At 37.1% G+C, this 17,976-nt stretch overlaps 2 protein-coding genes across 2 annotated transcripts in view; one reads left to right on the plus strand and one right to left on the minus strand.

Annotated features, from left to right (window-relative positions):
- CDC73 (cell division cycle 73) overlaps positions 1-17,976 on the plus strand; it is a 110,698-nt gene that overhangs the window by 58,543 nt on the left and 34,179 nt on the right. The gene's annotated exons all lie outside the window — the stretch shown is intronic.
- B3GALT2 (beta-1,3-galactosyltransferase 2) lies at positions 1,315-9,264 on the minus strand. The gene is made up of 2 exons (XM_007539741.3): positions 8,667-9,264; positions 1,315-4,212 (listed from the first exon to the last, which is right to left on the minus strand). Exon 2 carries the CDS (start codon positions 4,078-4,080, stop codon positions 2,812-2,814), a length of 1,269 nt encoding a protein of 422 aa, XP_007539803.1. The 5' UTR covers positions 4,081-4,212; positions 8,667-9,264; the 3' UTR covers positions 1,315-2,811.

Consider the following 17,976-nt stretch of genomic DNA (forward strand, 5'->3'; position numbering starts at 1 on the left):
CACCGAGTATACAGTCAGTAAAAGGCTTCTGATGCTGCTGTTAGTGGTTTTATAGATATTAATGAAATGCTACTTGAGATGTTCTTTGATCATCCTAATTACTAAGGTGAAAATTTTAGATTACTTACTTGAATTAGAATTATATTTTATTATATTTACTATATTATATTTCCTTTAACACTGTTAAAGGAAGTAAGTTAATGTGCAAGTTTTGAAAGTTTTGTTGACTTCTAAGGTAATGGCTCATGCTTTGTGCATTAGGATTTCATGATCACCGTTTCTCAAATTTTTCTTTAAATCTAACACTGTTCTTTTAAAATAGTATTCTCATGTATAGTAAAAGCTGCATAGTACTTGTTATGAATAGGCACAATCAATACTTGGTCAGATGCCTAATTACCAGCATGTTTTATGATGAAACTAGCTAGCATACTGTTGAGTAGAAAGGAAAATTAATAGAATATTTATTTTGAAATAGGGATTGTAATTATTACTAAGAAATTTTATGTGCTGCAATGCTATTTGAGAACTCAGAATGTTACATTATGATCAGAACAGTATTATCAAAGATACAGAAATGATTTCTTAAAAACCTGTGTCAGGAGAAATTTGTTCTGTTAAGAACTTTACTTTCCATATAAGTCAACTTTTAAACTTAAATTTTCCTGGAAGGAAAATACTGTTTTAAGAGATTCTACACTGTAATCATATTTTGGACAAGTAGCCCTTGTATTCTGTTTTTGTGTGTAACACACACACACACACACACACACACACACACACACACACACACACACTACTTGAAAAGTGTAAGTCAGAAGTAACCTTTATCAAGGGAAGGTTCCTCTTGCCTTTTATCAGACTTACCTAACTTGGTGTTATCCTCTTATGTGGTGATATTTAGTGATTATACTCTCTGTGGCCATTTTGAATAAATTAAGTGAAGAATAGGATTTGAACTAAGATCTCGATACATTGTATATAGCTCAGTTGTCAGATTACTTTTAAGTATAAAAGACCACTTTTGATGTGAAAAGAGGAGACAAACTGGATATAAATGGAATCTAACATATTAATAATACTTAAATTGTTTCTATGATTCTGATTCTTAACATATATTGTACTTGTATTTACTATACAATGTCTACTCAAAGCAGAATCAAAGATAAAAGTGAGTATTAGAATATGTAACATCCTGTCTAAATTGACTGATAAATTCTTAAACGAAATTAATTCGGTATTGCTTGAATTTCAACTTTGTGATGGAGCACAAAAAAGCTGTGAAATTATTTGTACCATAACACACAGTAAAGATATTTTATTTACCTTTTTTATTAAAAATTGATAAAAGTGCATTATCACATTGTTCCTCCTAGAATCAAGTGTTCCTTCACCATTTGTAGTTTCTCCCTATTCCCTTCCCCCAAAGGTTTTTAATAGGTGGTGCAGACTGTTTGCCATCTACCAAGTTGAAAACTTCATATTTGTAAACTTGGCACTCAGAAAGAAGTAGGTGCCATGAAGTGATTAAGTATTGGCATGTGTACACCTGCTGTCAGGAAATAAACTCCCCATATGTTGCAGTTGGCAGGCATGCATCTTGAAATGTATTGAATGAAACTGCTGCTACTCTTTGTATCCTTTACTTTTTCCCAACAGCACATTCTTGTGCCTGTAAGTTACAATTCTTTGCTTCAGTTAGAGGAACAGGATCTATTTTACAGAAAAAGTTATGTGGTGATACTCTTTCAGTGCAGTAACAGATCTGATTCAGCAACTCATTGTAATACTAAGTTGGCTCTTAACACCAACAGGAAAACAAACTCTCAAAACAATTTTTTTTTCTTTTATAAAACTTGAGCCTGAGACACATTGCTTTTTCACATTTTGTCACATCAAAAATAACTTTCCCCAATAAATGTGCTCATTAATAAAGTAAGTATGCTAGTTTAAAAAAGTAGATGCTTAAACAATAACTACTGATGATACATGAACTTTTATCAGTGCATTTATGGAATAACTTAAATGAATCATATTGCGTGGAATTTAATTTTTGTAACCCTAGAATAGTCAGGTCAGAAAATTTGTTCTTTGCACAATTATAAAGTCTTCTTAGATGTAACAGTAGTGTTTTATTTACATTTAATTATAGATTGAAATGAAAAACTGAGTCTAAAGTGAAGGGCCTTAGAGCCACATTATCATATTCAAGGACCTGTGTTCAAACCTTCCATTTCTACCTGCAGGTGTAAACAGTGCTGCAGACGACTCTTTTCCCCTCCCTAGCTGCCCTTTTCCTTTTAGTTTCTCTTTGTCCCGTCAAATACTAGGGGGAAAATTAATAAATAAATAATTAAAAAAGGCCACTGGGAGCAGTGGTTTCGTTCTGTAGGCACTGGGGCCCTGTGATAACCCTGTTGGCCATTAAATTACTAATAAAATCATATTGAATTATTAAAAGTAAAATGCAAGGCCTTTTGACTATTTTCCATTTTGTAAATTTATGTGAAAAATATGCAAAAGCACTTTATTGACTTCTAACAGAAAACTTGCACCACTGATGTGTGTATGCTAGTGATTGCATGCCAGCACACACACAAAACAGCCTCTTGATTCTTTGAGAGACCTTTTTGTTATATTTTGTAGTCGAGAATTACTGTCTTCAGAAATTAAAAAAATATTTTCAAAATTCCTTCATGTGATGAATTTTAACTAAAACTTTTCCTATGGATGCAATCAGTTTTAACTATACATGCTTTTAACCAATATTTTACAGATTGCACATTTGAAGGAAAAAAAACAACTGTCTTTTTAGTGTAGTTTACGGTGGCGATATCTGCCTGCCTTGTCTTTTGCTGCGTTGGCACAGGCGTTGTGCTTATTTTGTTGTAAATGGTTCCAGTATTTTATCAGTTCGCTAGGCTGGAACTGATGAGAGGTAATTAGGTGGCTGTATTTACAGCTTGAATAAGAAACTCGCCAGTGATTGAACACAAATTCATTGGGAGGGGGCACAGGGTCAATCCTCAGCTTAGCAAGACAGATCCCCACATACACATCTTCTAAGTGCAAACGACGAATACTTAATGAAACTCTGAAGATCTTCTCTGCCAGATCTCCAGAAAAAACATAACCAGTTCCAGAACAAAACACAGGGTAGCGCTCACTTGGGTAGAGTTCTGGTGACATGTACCATTTGCTGTCTTTGTTTCGATTGGGCGCATATCCTCTCATTAGGTAGCCAGTAAAATAGTTATGTCTGGGAGGCAGGTCTGGTTTCAGTAACTTATGTATTAAATACTCAGTGTTGACAAACATGTCACTGTCAGTTTTCATAACATACGGAATATGTGGACAGTATGTTGCAACCCAGTTCATGCCCATTAGCGTCTTAATGGTCAAATTATAGTAGGTATCTAAATATTCCTGTTGAATTATGTCATGATACTGTTTGCTTTCTTCGTGTATTGCACGTTGAAGGTAGCCATTTAACTTAATACTGACACCCAACAGAAAAATCCGTGTGATCTGGATGCCAGGTGCTAGGCTTTCATTGCCCCAGGTTTGCCGAATAGCTCTTCTAGCTTCTATTTGTCCGGGTTCTGCTGCTATGAGTAGTATTAAGAAAGGACTTTTCTCTTGACATTTCTCAGGTTCATTGATAATATATTTAAAGTGGTAAGAATTTGAATGTCCAATACCGTTTTCATTGTAAATGCTTCCATTGGCACTAAGTGTATTCTCCAGTCCCGTAACACCCTGTAGTGACAGATCTGTGTTATTGGGGTTCGTTGCTATTTGAGGCCTCAGAGTTTGAGGGACTGTTTCTTTCCAAATATTCCGAAGAGAACTGTGATTTGTCTCACTTTTTGTAGAACGAAATCCTCGGAAAGTGTAGGTCACAGGGTTTTCTTTGAATCCAGCTTTGCCTGGCAGCCAGTCGTGGTGATTGAAAAATAAAAACATAGCAAAAAGAAGCACTAGAGAGAGCACCCCGATAAGGTGGGTACGGAACAGAGACCTCTTGGCATTCCAGCTCATCTTTGCGCAGCAGCAGTGTCTTCTCCTCCACTGAAGCATGTTGCAAATATCCAGTAAAATGGGTTGTTTGCTAGAGGTTACTTAAACCTACATAGAGGTTTTCTTCTGAATCAATACTATTCTTTGGTAATCATTTTCTGATTCGATCACATTGTCTCCCTCGCAGTTACCCTGTAAATATAAAAGCATAAAAGTTCATAAAAATTGTTAAATGTCAGCAGCTACCTGAAATAACTTTAGTAGTAAAATTAGGCAGATGGAGTTTCAAAGATGTGAAAATCTGAAAACCAAGAAGCAAAGTTGAGAATTTTCTTGCCCCCTTGCCAACGTTACATCACTAAAGTAGGATGAATTTCTTTAAAAATGTGCCTTTGCAGCACAGTGAACACTTGAGAAGTGATGGATTAATTTTTTCAATTTAGGTTTTTTGGTTTTAGTATCTCTGCTCATTTGTACTTTTGACTCAAACTAAATACTTAAAAGTTTTGTGCACATAAAAGAGGAAAATGTTTTTAGATTTCCATGAAAGATCATGTAGGAAAACAGATGGGAAATTTATTGCCACTAATTAAAATTGGTTTGACATACTGTTGGTAGCATGGTGCCTTTTTTTTTTTTTTTTTTTTTTTAAATAGAATGGTTATGTATCAGTTGTGGGACAGACGGTGCAAGGTTGATTATGGCAGAGTCCTCTTAGTCACAGTACACTGCTTGGCATGTTTCCATTGGCCCCTACTGTGTTGAGAAAGTCAGTGAGAAGATGCTCCTGTCAAAATTAATTTTCAGGGTCCAGTAACTTCAGTGCAGAGTTTTCATGCAGTAATGAATGGTGAATGTTACCAAATACTCCTCTCTGATTTAGCATTTCACTTGAAATATGAGTTGTTTAGGAGATCATCATGCATATTTAAACTTACGGTAAAATTTATTTACTTTATTTACTAAGTACAATAGACAGAGAAATTGAGAGGGAAGAGGAAATGGGAGGAGGGGGGAGACAGAGAGAGACCTGCCATCACTGCTTCCCCCGTGCAGGTTGGGGACTGGAGGATTGAACCTGCATCCATGCTCACTGTAACATGCTCAACTGCGTGCACCACTGCCCAGCTCCTTAATTAATGGGAGATTTTAGAACATAGCAAATAATTACATTTAAATAGCCATGGTCCTGACAGAGCTCTGCCACATATCTCTATGGTCCTGGAATATTTCCATGTTAGAATTAAACAAAAGACTACTTTGAACAGTCTTGAGATTTCAGGTCTTATTATAATATGTTAAAAATTTAAACATAACAAAATACATTTCTAAGATTCTTGCTGTGTTTTAAGTTTGCATGTAGATAATTTGTAAAACTTCAGGAACTTCTAGTGAGGTACTTTAAAGATGTTTTTAAAAGGTTTTGAGATGTCATTAGGCTGTATATTAAGAATTGGTTGTGCTTTGTCTAAACAATTTCTTAGTGTGTAACACAAACAGGTTCACGGTTTACATGTAGTGGGGAGGCGAGGATACTTAAGAACTGTAGTTTGAATTCTGTTTTGGGGGACCATTTGGGAAGGCACTAGTACCATATAACTTGAATTTTGTCAGAGTTTTATGTTAAAAAAAATCTCTTTAAGCTAAAGAAAGAAACCTCAGCTAAACTAATATAGGATTATTTCTTACTTGAATTGTACTGAAGTATGTGTTTAGACTATGATACTGAGATTCATAGTTCATACCAAATTTGATTAATTTGGACATGGGATTTAATTACTTTTTAGAAAATAACAGGCTTTACTTGGAAGTAAATTATAGAGTAAAATCCATGTTCAGTGCGTTGCAGACATTGAAAATGTGAAAGTACCAGTTTTCCCAGTAGCAGCCACTAGGAGGAGCAAGTAGATGGGAATTTGAGCAGATCTCTACAGAGTGTGATAGTATAGCTACCAGGTACCAGCCTTTGATATTTTCTGGTTTCTAAATTGTAGTTGCTTTTAGGGCTATGACTCGGCTTGGTTGTAAACAGAATCTATGCTGATACTTATTAGTGTCTGTTTGCATTGCTTAATTTCACATTACTATATTAAAGAGTATGGCTGGCTAGTCGTTGTATCAGAGACAGTTTTGCTGTGAGTTCAGCTGAAAATAATGGAGCTGAGTGTTCTGATTGAAAACTTGTCTTGTACTTGTAAATGGTTGAATATTCCACTTAGACTAGCAAAATGTTTGTATGCTCTTATTTTCAAATAAAATAGTTGACAAATAATGACTTTTTCAACCCCATGAAGAGATGACTTGTATGTGTTTTTTTTTAAAAAAAACACACAAAATAAACCAATTTTGCTTCTTGTATTTCTTTCATGTTCAGTTTTAAACATCCCAAAGCTAAAGCATTACTTTTTTTTGTTTGTTTTGTTTTGTTTTGTTTTGTTACTATAGTAATGCTTGGAGTCTGGTTTAAAGTCCAATCACTTAGCTCTGGATGGCTAATTCAATATTTTAAGAAGCAGTAAATATAAGGCCAGATAATTGAATGAGTGTTGAATAAAGGACCAAAGAAATGAATGTAGATGAATAGGATAGTGATTTTAGTATCTTTATGAAAGCTGAATACTTGGAGTGATGTCTTGAAATTATTTTAACATTAGAGAGAACACCAAAATACTCTGTATGATCGTCTAGCATGAGTGCACAGTTATAGTTACATACAGTTTTGCAGTAATAGACGATAAAAGATACATCTAATTTAAATTCACATTTGTGTATTTGTAAATATTGAGCTGTTGACCCTTTAGAGCACATAGACAACACTTAACCTCCTATTGATAAGTGCATGTACATATTCCGAAGAATTTTTTCTTAAAAGTTTTTCAGGTATTTATTGTAGTTTTATGTTAAAGTAAAATCAAGGTACTTCTTTCTCCTCATAGTAAATGATAAAATTATTCTGTTTTTGCCTGTTGGCATTGTAATTCTTAAAAAGTAGGAAGAAAGTAAGAGCTTTTATGTAAAAAATAAAATTTAGAATTGAGTGGAGACATGAAAGTATTTTGGCATTTAACACACTTGTGTAGTTTTCCTTTTTTAGTACAGAAACCTTTTTTTGGGGGTATATAATACCTCATTTTGAGATATTTTCAAGCTATAATACCTGTTTATAACTATGGGTTGATAAGCACAATGAAATATCATCAGATGTGTTAGTTTACATTTGTACTGTTTTTATCATTTGCCTTTTTAATGTTTTTAGGTTTAGTCTGTTAGGGACTATATTTAGATGATGCTTAAAGACGCTACAATTTTATTTTGAAATGTCTAGCTTATACGAATGTGCAGTTGGTGACTAACAATGAGATATGATAGACACTAAGACCTTTGAGATATTTTACAACCATTTATTTTTTACTTAATGCCATCTTAAGTTCATTCATTCTCCAGTTGAATAAAAACTCATGGTATCAGAATTAATGTTGATAGGGCATGACAGATTTGTTTAATCTTTAGAAGGATAGGCATATTTATGTCTTAAAAATGTTTACCTTTTTTCAGCATTAAATAATGGGATACCGAGTTGTGTGAAATTAAGCAGAAACAAGAAACTTTGCTAGATTTGTGAAATTTTTAAAAATATCTTTTGAGTTCTTCGAGCCTGAATTACTGTTCTGTGACTGTTACTAAAATAGTTTATTTCTGCCCTGTACGCACACAGAGTGACAGGAGTTTGTTGCCACATATTAATAAACCTGGAAACGTAGTTACATTTATGCTTGATTTCTTTTTTACCTTGTCTTACTGTTCATGGATATTTTTATATCATAAGTATTTCTCTAATACATATCACATTTTATTTTCAAATTATCACCAAGAAAAAAACTTGCATCTGATCACTTGGAATCAGTCAGCTCTTTAAATCAAGCTTAGTATTTTGAAAGGACCAAGGGGTTAATCTACTATTGGTGGCTCTTTGTTTAAAGTTGTATTCATGGACCTGTGATACAATACCAATCTACCATGGCGTTAAAGCTGTATATAAACTAACACTGCCTCATGTGATCCTATGCAGATGTTTTCTTTTTAGTATTTAGTAACCTGAAATACTTAAAATTTGTCAGTACTTTTTTGTAGAGGAATATTGGAGGGAAGATTTTTAAAAAATAACTTACAGATTAAGATTTTTGTTTTAAGACTGAGGAAAACTAATGATCTTTTATACTATTTAATGTAGTTTCACTACATCTGTCTGTCCTTTGGTAGCCGTTTTAAAGAGAGCAGTTTAATTTAGAGGCAGGACTCAATTTGAACTAATTTGTTAAGGATTGCCCTTTTCTTTAAAGGTCTGCAGTTTTTTTTTCTTTTTTTTTAAGTTTAAATTCTTATAGAATCCTTTGAGCACATCTTGTTATTGTTTGCCATTTCTCTCTTACACGTCTACAGTCCATAATTAACTGCAAGCAATATATTTACTTAAAGACAGCTTATCTTCTAAACAATGAAAAAAATCAAAATGATATATTCAGAGACCCTTTCATAGTTTCAAGGACAGTGAAACTGTATGAACTTGTTTATCATATATCAGAGCCTCCAGTACCATAAAAAGGTAACAGACATTTAAATGCATATTATACACAAGATCGACATACCTTACTTGGTCAGGCCATTTATATGGAGAGGATTATGCCCCCTGAAAATACTTTTGGCACGCCATCACTTCAGCAAAAAAGATGCCATCGAACATGCGCACATCCCCCAATAGCCTGCCTCCTGCGATTGCTTTTCACAGTGTCCATCTGTCTGCTTGTCTTCGAGTTACCCTCCTCCTTCATGTGGATCCCCGTCCTCGGAGATTTTTTCCTTCTTTCATTTTCTTTCTCTCTTTAAACAAAAGAATTGTGGTTGTCCTTTCTGTTTGGAACTCTGTTGACTCTTCCCGACAGTTGATGCATTGAAGCTCTTTACATCTGCTGTTTTCCTGGCCGGACAATGCAGTGCTGTATTCTCTTCTGAGTATCCATATTTCTAGTAATAACACGGAGCTGCAATGTAAAGCAGCAGAGCTAGAATGTAGTGTTTCGATTGTATGGGAAGAGAATAGGGTGTAACTCACTTTTCCTTGTTGCTTGGCAGCTGCAGGAAGGATTTTTGAGCAGTCTTTACCGAGCTTTTAGTCTATAATATGAAATCCACGGCTCCTCAGCTGCTGCACAGGCAGGCAGCAGTTTAAATGTGGGCTTGACAGATGCTCTCTCTGACAGAGCAGAATTTAACGTCACTGCTTGGCTGAATCCCACGTGATTGTTTGCATTCATTTTGACTAAAAACCTCAGGTAGGAAGAAGCTTAGAGATTTGACTCTTACCGTGATAGATTATATATATATTCAGTACTGCTGTATTGAAGAGTAGATAAGGAAACGGGAATGATTATGAGATTGTTATAATTTTTTCCAGCTTATTTCCTTGTTTTTTTTCTTTCTTTTCCCCCCTTGATGCTTTAGCACAGGCTTTCAAAATGTTTTTGTTGTTAGGTGTTGGCTTTCATTTTTTTCTGACATTGTTTTGTATGGCATTTGCAGCCTAAGCTTTTATATGCAGCTTGATGTTATTTAACCCTTTCACTGCAGTCCTTCTTTAGTGTCTCTCTCCCCCCCCCCCCCCCCCCCCCGCTCGCTTTGATTTTTAACTAATACCTGACTAGGACCTACAGACCATTTACCTTTTATCTTTAACTTAAGACAACCCTACCCCCAACTTCTTGGGGTACATATAAAGCAACTGTAATGTATTGCTTTGTTGACAGATGCTGTGATAGAGTTCATGTTTTATTTATTCTTAAGTGGTTAGTAGTGTTCTTGAAGGCAGCAGAACTTTTTTAAAGTCACTTTTTAATGTCATCATTTATTTTACTTTTCTTTATAGGCGCATGTATGAGCACCAGAGGTTTGTGGTTCAGTCCTCAGTACTTCCATAAGCCACAGCTGAGCAGTGCTGGTTAGCTAAAAAAATTTAAAAAGTCCATGCATGATAGAATTCACCCAAAAAATATGAGAGTCACAGTGTAATTGTTTGATCTTTTTGATGGAAAATAAAGCTTCACTAATATTTACTTAGAATATTTCAGGATGATTAAGTACTAGCCACCAGGCAGAGTTTTCAGTACAGTCTAGCTACTTACTCTAAAGTATTTCTTTGTGATTAGTCTCTTGTTCACTATGATCCCTTTTTCCATAGAGCACTGGGTCTTTCTCCCTTTCTCCCTTCTCTGTGCATTATCAGTTTTTCTTCAAGCATTAGGGGAATTAACTCCGAGGAGTTTATAGTTTGGGATCTTGAGCAATATATATATTTTTCTTCTTTTTTCTTCTTCTAGAATTATTACTGAGGCTTGGTGCCTGCAGCAGGAATCCACTGTTTCTGGAGGCTATTTTTTCCCCTTTTTGTTGCCCTTGTTTTATCATTGTTGTGGTTATTGTTATTGATATAGTTGTTGTTGAAGAAATGGAGAGAGGAGGGGAAGACGGGAGAGAAAGATACCTGTAGACCTACTTCACTACTTGGGAAGCAATCCCCTGCAGGTGGGAAGCCAGGGGCTCGAACTGGGATCCTTGCATTGCCTTAATTTATGGATACATGTGAACATATGCTCTATCTTATGGGACCTGGTCTATATCTAGGTTTTGGGATTTTGTTAGGAAGTGAACCTCCTGGAATGGAATTAGAGAATACTATGAAAGGAAAGGTCTCACTTGAGTAATGAGGCTAAGGGTTGACATTCCATGTCTGAACTCTCTGGACGCAGTCTGAAATGAAGCATGCTGAGGTGGTACTTGTTGCATTGATTAAATTGGGATCGGTATTATTAGATTAGTATTATTTTTTAATCAGATAAACCTAGGTAGCAAAGTAATGCTTAAGCACTCTATTTCACAAAAGTAAAAGCTTATTTATTTTTTAAAGTTTTAAAAAGATTATTTTAAATATTTGTTCCCTTTTGTTGCCCTATTATTGTTGTGAGAACACCCTGAAGTATGTGTAGGTGTGACATACAAAGGAAGAGAAGGCAGGGCCATAGGAAAAAAAAATGGACCAATATATAAAAATATATATAATTGGGGGCCGGGTGGTAGCACAATTGGTTAAGTGCACTTGGCGCAAAGTGCAAGGACCGCCGTAAAAATCCTGGTTCAAGCCCCCGGCTCCCCACCTGCAGGGGAGTCGCTTCACAGGTGGTGAAGCAGGTCTGCAGGTGTCTATCTTTCTCTCCCCCTTTCTGTCTTCTCTCCATTTCTCTCTATCCTGTCCAACAACAGCAACAACAATAATAGTAACAACACCGATAAACAACAAGGGGAAACAGTGGCCACCAGAAGCATTGGATTCGTAGTGCAGCCACCGAGCCCCAGCAGTAACCCTGGAGGGAGTGTGTGTGTGTGTGTGTGTGTGTGTGTGTGTGTGTGTGTCTAGCATGACGGTGCCTCTTCTAGGGTGCGTACTCTCTGGAGAGAGAACACAACTGGAGCCAGCCTGGGCTGCTACTCACTTAGCGATGCAAGAGAGATGACTCAGGAACCAAGCTCATGGCGGTGAGACAGTGTAATTCTTTATTGATCAGAGAGCCAAGGTTTTAAAGGGCAGATCCGGAAGTGGCAAGCCGGAAATGGAAATGACTAGGAAAGGGGAAGAGAAAGGCAAAAGGGACTGGAAAGGTAGGAACTTCCTTAGAAACTGTTGCAAGGGTTTTAACTGGTAGAATTAATAATACCCTGCAGACTGGGAGGGTCTCGAGGGTAAAAAGAAGATAGATCAAAGAAATGGAATGGGTGGGGATCTTTCAGGCAATACAGTGATCAGGTAGATATGTCATAGAATCAGGAATGCAGGGTGGAGCAGGGGGAGCTGGCTTCATGTTTAAAGGAATGCCAGGCTCCTGGATGCAGAAAAATGCAGGGTGCTTAGTGAGGCAGGGAATCTGATAAGATGGGGCATACCTTTGGGCTTACTCCTATTCCTCCTTGTTCAACCTCTCGGAAGAGAGACTGGCAGGATAGGCGCACTCCCTGCCAAGCTCAACCATATCCTCACAATTTCCTGGTATATATCTATATATATATATGTTATAGAAACAATAGGTAGCCCGTATCTATGACCTTGGGAGAACTACTGCAGTTTCCAAGGGAGGGAAGGGGACAGATGCTGGTAGAGGGAACTGTGTGGAAGTATACCCGTTATCTCATAATTTTATAAATCAGTATCGAATCACTAATTTAAATAAAGAGTTGTAATAAAGACAATCTAAATACCAGCTAGCTTTCATAAAATTAGCATAGCTAAAAATACAAGCAAAGTTACCTGATGTTCTTGACCACGTGCTATATGGCACTGCAGGATAAATTAGTGAGGATTTTTTTTTTTTTATTTTTAGTATTGGCACAGCATATCCAAAAATCATTCATAGAACTGTAAGTGGATATTTGTATTTTATTGTTCAACAAATATATAGTAACTATTTTTGTGATAGTATTTCCTCAGGGAAAGTTTATTAAATATTAGGGATTCAGAAATGGCTTAGACATACTTCCTGTCCATCCTCTAAGAGGAGCAAAGTGGTTATTTTTTGTAAGTCCTTTAGTTAGCACTTTATTATTTGTTTTAGCACTGTCTCACTGGGTTCACTATGGGTTGATCTCTTTTTTAGGTCATTGATATTCTATTATTATTACTAATAACTATATATGCACACACATATTTTTTACCAGTGCACTCCTCAGCTGTATGGCTCATGGTGGGAGGTTGAATCTGGGACCTCGGAGCCACAGGCATTAGAGTCTGTTTGTGTAACCATTACACAATCTCCCCTACCCATTGATCTTTATTATTAAGAGAGCTCCACATGTAACTTGCTGATTAGTTTCCTGTAGTATTGAGTGAAGCCTCTGAATTTGAACTAGACTGTTGACTTGCTAGCAAGCCTTTATATATGGAATGCAAAACTTGGAAACTATTAACAAGGTACCTGTGTACTTAACCAGAATTTACTTTAAACTAGGGGGCCCAGTGGGTAGCGCAGTGAGTTAAGTGCACATGATACGAAGCACAAGGATTGGTATAAGGATCCTGGTTAGACCTCTGGCTCCTCACCTGCAACAGGGGGTGGTGGGGGAGTCGCTTCCCAAATGGTCTGTCTCTCTCTCCCTCCCTCCCTCCCTCTCTGTCTTCCTCTTCTGTTTCTCTGTGTCCTGTCTAACAACAGCAAGCGCAACAAAGTGGAAAAAATGTCCCAAGCACATTTTTAGGAGAATAGAAAAAATGCTACAAGTGTTTATCTGGAACCAGAAAAGACCTAGGATTGCCAAAACAATCTTGAGAAAAAAGAACAGAACCGGAGGCATCACACTCCCAGATCTCGAACTGTATTATAGGGCCATTGTCATCAAAACTGCTTGGTACTGGAACATGAACAGACACACTGACCAGTGGAATAGAATTGAGAGCCCAGAAATGAGGCCCCACACGTATGGACATCTAATCTTTGACAAAGGGGCCCAGACTATTACATGGGGGAAGCAGAGTCTCTTCAACAAATGGTGTTGGAAACAATGGGTTGAAACATGCAGAAGAATGAAGCTGAATCACTGTATTTCACCAAATACAAAAGTAAATTCCAAGTGGATCAAGGACTTGGAGGTTAGAGGAAAATATTGGCAGAACTCTTTTCCGCATACATTTTAAAGACATCTTCAATGAAACGAATCCAATTACAAAGAAGACTAAGGCAAGTATAAACCTATGGCACTACATCAAATTAAAAGCTTCTTCACAGCAAAAGAAACCACTACCCAAACCAAGAGACCCCTCACAGAATGGGAGAAGATCTTTACATGCCATACATCAGATAAGAGTTTAATAACCAACATATATAAAGAGCTTGCCAGACTCAACAACAAGACAACAAATAACCCCACCCAAAAATGGGGGGAGGACTTGGACAGAATATTCACCACAGAAGAGATCCAAAAGGTTGAGAAACATGAAAAAATGCTCCAAGTCTCTGATTGTCAGAGAAATGCAAATCAAGACAACAATGAGATCTCACTTCACTCCTGTGAGAATGTCATACATCAGAAAAGGTAACAGCAGCAAATGCTGGAGAGGGTGTGGGGTCAAAGGAACCCTCCTGCACTGCTGGTGGGAATGTCAATTGGTCCAACCTCTGTGGAGAACAGTCTGGAGAACTCTCAGAAGGCTAGAAATGGACCTACCCTATGACCCTGCAATTCCCCTCCTGGGGATATATCCTAAGGAACCCAACACATCCATCCAAAAAGATCTGTGTGCACATATGTTCTTGGCAGCACAAATTGTAATAGCCAAAACCTGGAAGCAACCCAGGTGTCCAACAACAGATGAGTGGCTGAGCAACTTGTGGTATATATACACAATGGAATACTACTCAGCTGTAAAAAAAAAAAATGGTGACTTCACCGTTTTCAGCCGATCTTGGATGGACCTTGAAAAAATCATGTTGAGTGAAATAAGTCAGAAACAGGATGAATATGGGATGATCTCACTCTCAGGCCGAAGTTGAAAAACAAGATTAGAAAAGAAAACACAAGCAGATCCTGAAATGGAATTGGTGTATTGTATTCTGGGGTGGGTGGGTGGGGTTGGTAGAACACAGGTCCATGAAGGATGATAAATGACATAGTGGGTGTTGTATTGTTAAATGGGAATCTGGGGAATGTTATGCATGTACAAACTATTGTATTTACTGTTGAATGTAAAATATTAATTCCCCAATAAAGAAATAAATTATTAAAAAAAAAAGTGGAAAAAATGGCTGCCAGGAGCAGTGTATTCGTAGTGCAGACACCGAACCCCAGTGATAACCCTGGAGGCAAAAAAAAAAAAATCACTGAGGTATACTTGCAGTCTGCTTAAGTTCAAGTTAAGCTGCTTACGAACTTTATGAAGTACAGAAAAACAAAGCAGACATGAGATAAAAGTTTCTTTGGTGACTTTGTCTGGCAACCTGCATGTTTCCAGTCAAGAAAAACTGTAAAAATCTTTGACAGCAGGCTCATGGAAGATCTTCCTTTCGTCAAGTTTCTTTTAACACCTGCATCGTGTAGTTAAAACTCTCTCAGTAAATGTGACAGTTTTCTTTGCTAGACTTAAAAGACTGACAGTTATTTTATTAAGTTTTATAGTTATGGTTCTTTTATAGTTGGGGTTTTTTTTTCCCTCCCTTTTTCTTGCATAGATGTACTGTTTAGTTTTTTTAAAAATTTATTTATTTATTTATTTATTTTATTTAAGAAATTAGACATTAACAAAACCATAGGATAGGAGGGGTACAACTCCACACAATTCCCGCCACCCAATCTCCATATCCCATCCCTTCCCCAATAGCTTTCCCATTCTCTATCCCTCTGGGAGCATGGACCCAGGGTCATTATGGGTTGCAGAAGGTAGAAGGTCTGGGTTCTGTAATTGCTTCCCCGCTGAACATGGGCATTGACTGGTCAGTCCATACTCCCAGTCTGCCTCTCTCTTTCCCTAGTAGGGTGTGTCTCTGGGGAAGCGGAGCTCCAGGGCATATTGGTGGGGTCTTCAGTCCAGGGAAGCCTGGCCAGCATCCTGATGACATCTGGAACCTGGTGGCTGAAAAGAGAGTTAACATACGAAGCCAAACAAATTGGTGAGCAACTGTTTAGTTTTATAACATATCTCATGGTAAAATACATAGGGAGCCATCTTACTGGTCTTGTGGCAAGGATTGTTGAGTCTAGTTCTAGGATTTTCCTGGGTATGTCTTAAGTAATCCTCAAGGAGTCAGAATTTAATGATAGTATTTGTAATGCCACATTTTTTCTTATAAGTTTAGTTTTTACTATATATAAAAGTAACTTAGCAGTAATAAGTAGTTGTTGAATGATTATTGCATGATGGGTCAGGTGTAGATTTGCTTACTCTTTGACAGTAAAAGTCTTTCCATGGGGGCCATGAGGCGGTGACCCTTGTTGAATGTACGCATTACAGTGTGCAGTGACCCAGGTTCAAGCCCCTAGTCACTCCCCGAAAGGAGGAAAGCTTTTTGAATGTTGAAGCACTGCAGATCTCTCTTTCTCTTCCCCACTGTTTAAAATTTTATTTATTTATTTATTTATTTATTTATTTATTTATTTATTTATTTATTGAAACAGCCAGAAATTTAGAAGGAATCAGGAGGCAGAGAGGAACAGTCATGGAGAGACACCTACAGCACTGCTTCACCACTCTCAGAGCTTTCCCCCCTGCAGGTGGGGAAAACATGTAACGTGCACTTAACTAGCTGTGCCACCACCTGGCCCCATCAATTTTGGTCTCCTAAGTAAACAATTGAAATAACTCTAACTGAAAACCTTTTATATCTTTTTTTTTTATTATTTTAAACGCAGTGTTTTAATACAACATTTATTGAAGGCGTGTGACATGTTAAAGCAACATAGTGGTGGTGTGTTACCTTTGTGTAGAATATTGAATTTTTTTTTTCCTTTGCAAACTTTCTTTACAGTGGAGAACTCATCCCCCCTCTCCTTTCCCCAGAGTCTTGATTTGACACCTTGTCCAATCCAGGTTTCACTTTGTTCCTGCCCTCTCTTTTCCCATATATTAAGTCCCACTTATAAGTGAGTTCATTTAGTATCTGTCTTCCTCCTTTTGGCTTATCTTGCTTAACAGGATATCTTCAAGTTTCATCCAAGTTGACCCAAAAGAGATTACTTGATCATTTTTGATAGCCGAGTAGTATTCCATGGTTGTATGTATTTGTTATTTTTATTTAATTTTACTTATTTGTTATTGGATACAGACAGATAAATTGAGAGGGAAGGGAGACAGACACCTGCAGCCCCTACTTCACCATTTGTGAAGCTTTTCCCCTGCAGGTGGAGACCAGGGGCTTGAACCTGCATCCATACGCATTGTAGCGTGCAAGCATCACCAGGTGTGCCGTCACCTGGCCGCCCATGGTGTATATATACCAGAATTTTTTAGAGGAGGAGAGGGGAGGAGAAGGGGCTGGAGGGGGTGGGGGGATGCTACTTTCCCTCACTCCACTCACCAATTTCTTCAAGTATCTTGTCAAACAAATATCACTATCATACATATCTAGAAAGCTCCTAAAAGCATTATTTCAACCCTAGCTCCATATCCATAGCCCTAAGCAGCAGTGATCCCTGTGTATACTAACAATCCTTTTGTTCTGGTTTGAGCAAAATGAATACTATTGGAAAACCAAAGAGGGTACTAGCATGTTACTAAAGTATTTGCCAAAATTACTAGTTTTAAATATTTACATTCTCTCCTACTAGGTTTGTATATAAGATTCACCTATGAAGGTTGACTATGTCAATTATGTGTTTTATTCTGATTGTCAGAGGGTCAATGTAAAACCCACTAGGCCCACACCTTGGAGGAGAAAAAATTACAAACACCTTTACTTTGTAGTCACTGTTCCCAACACAGTCCTAAAAGGTCTTAATACTATTAACTAGAGAATACAGTAATTTGTCAGCGTAGCAGAATATAGGTTGAAACTTAAACTCCACACTACAGCATATCACCCAAATTATTTTTATTGAAAAAATGCTCCTGGGCCTGTGCGATACTTCAGTTGGACAGTGCACTGCTTTGCCGTATGGGCCATCGAGGTTCAAGCCAGGCCACCACCACACTGAAAGAAACTGGTGCTATGGTCTCTAACTGCCTGCCTGTCTTGTCTTGATCTTTTAAAAGAAAAAAAAAAAAAAAAAAAAGGAAAGGAAAATGCTTCTTATTTAATAGCTTTAGTTCAGAAGAAAACAGAAGTTATAAGTAAATGGAATGTTTTTCTCCAAGTGCTTTTTTAGGAGAACCAGTAACGTTGAACATATTTTATTCTAAATTCATATAACTGTATTCAGAATGGTTTTTTA

This window comes from Erinaceus europaeus, chromosome 19 (assembly GCF_950295315.1).
Source record: "Erinaceus europaeus chromosome 19, mEriEur2.1, whole genome shotgun sequence".
In the NCBI taxonomy this organism is placed as follows: Eukaryota; Metazoa; Chordata; class Mammalia; order Eulipotyphla; family Erinaceidae; genus Erinaceus; species Erinaceus europaeus.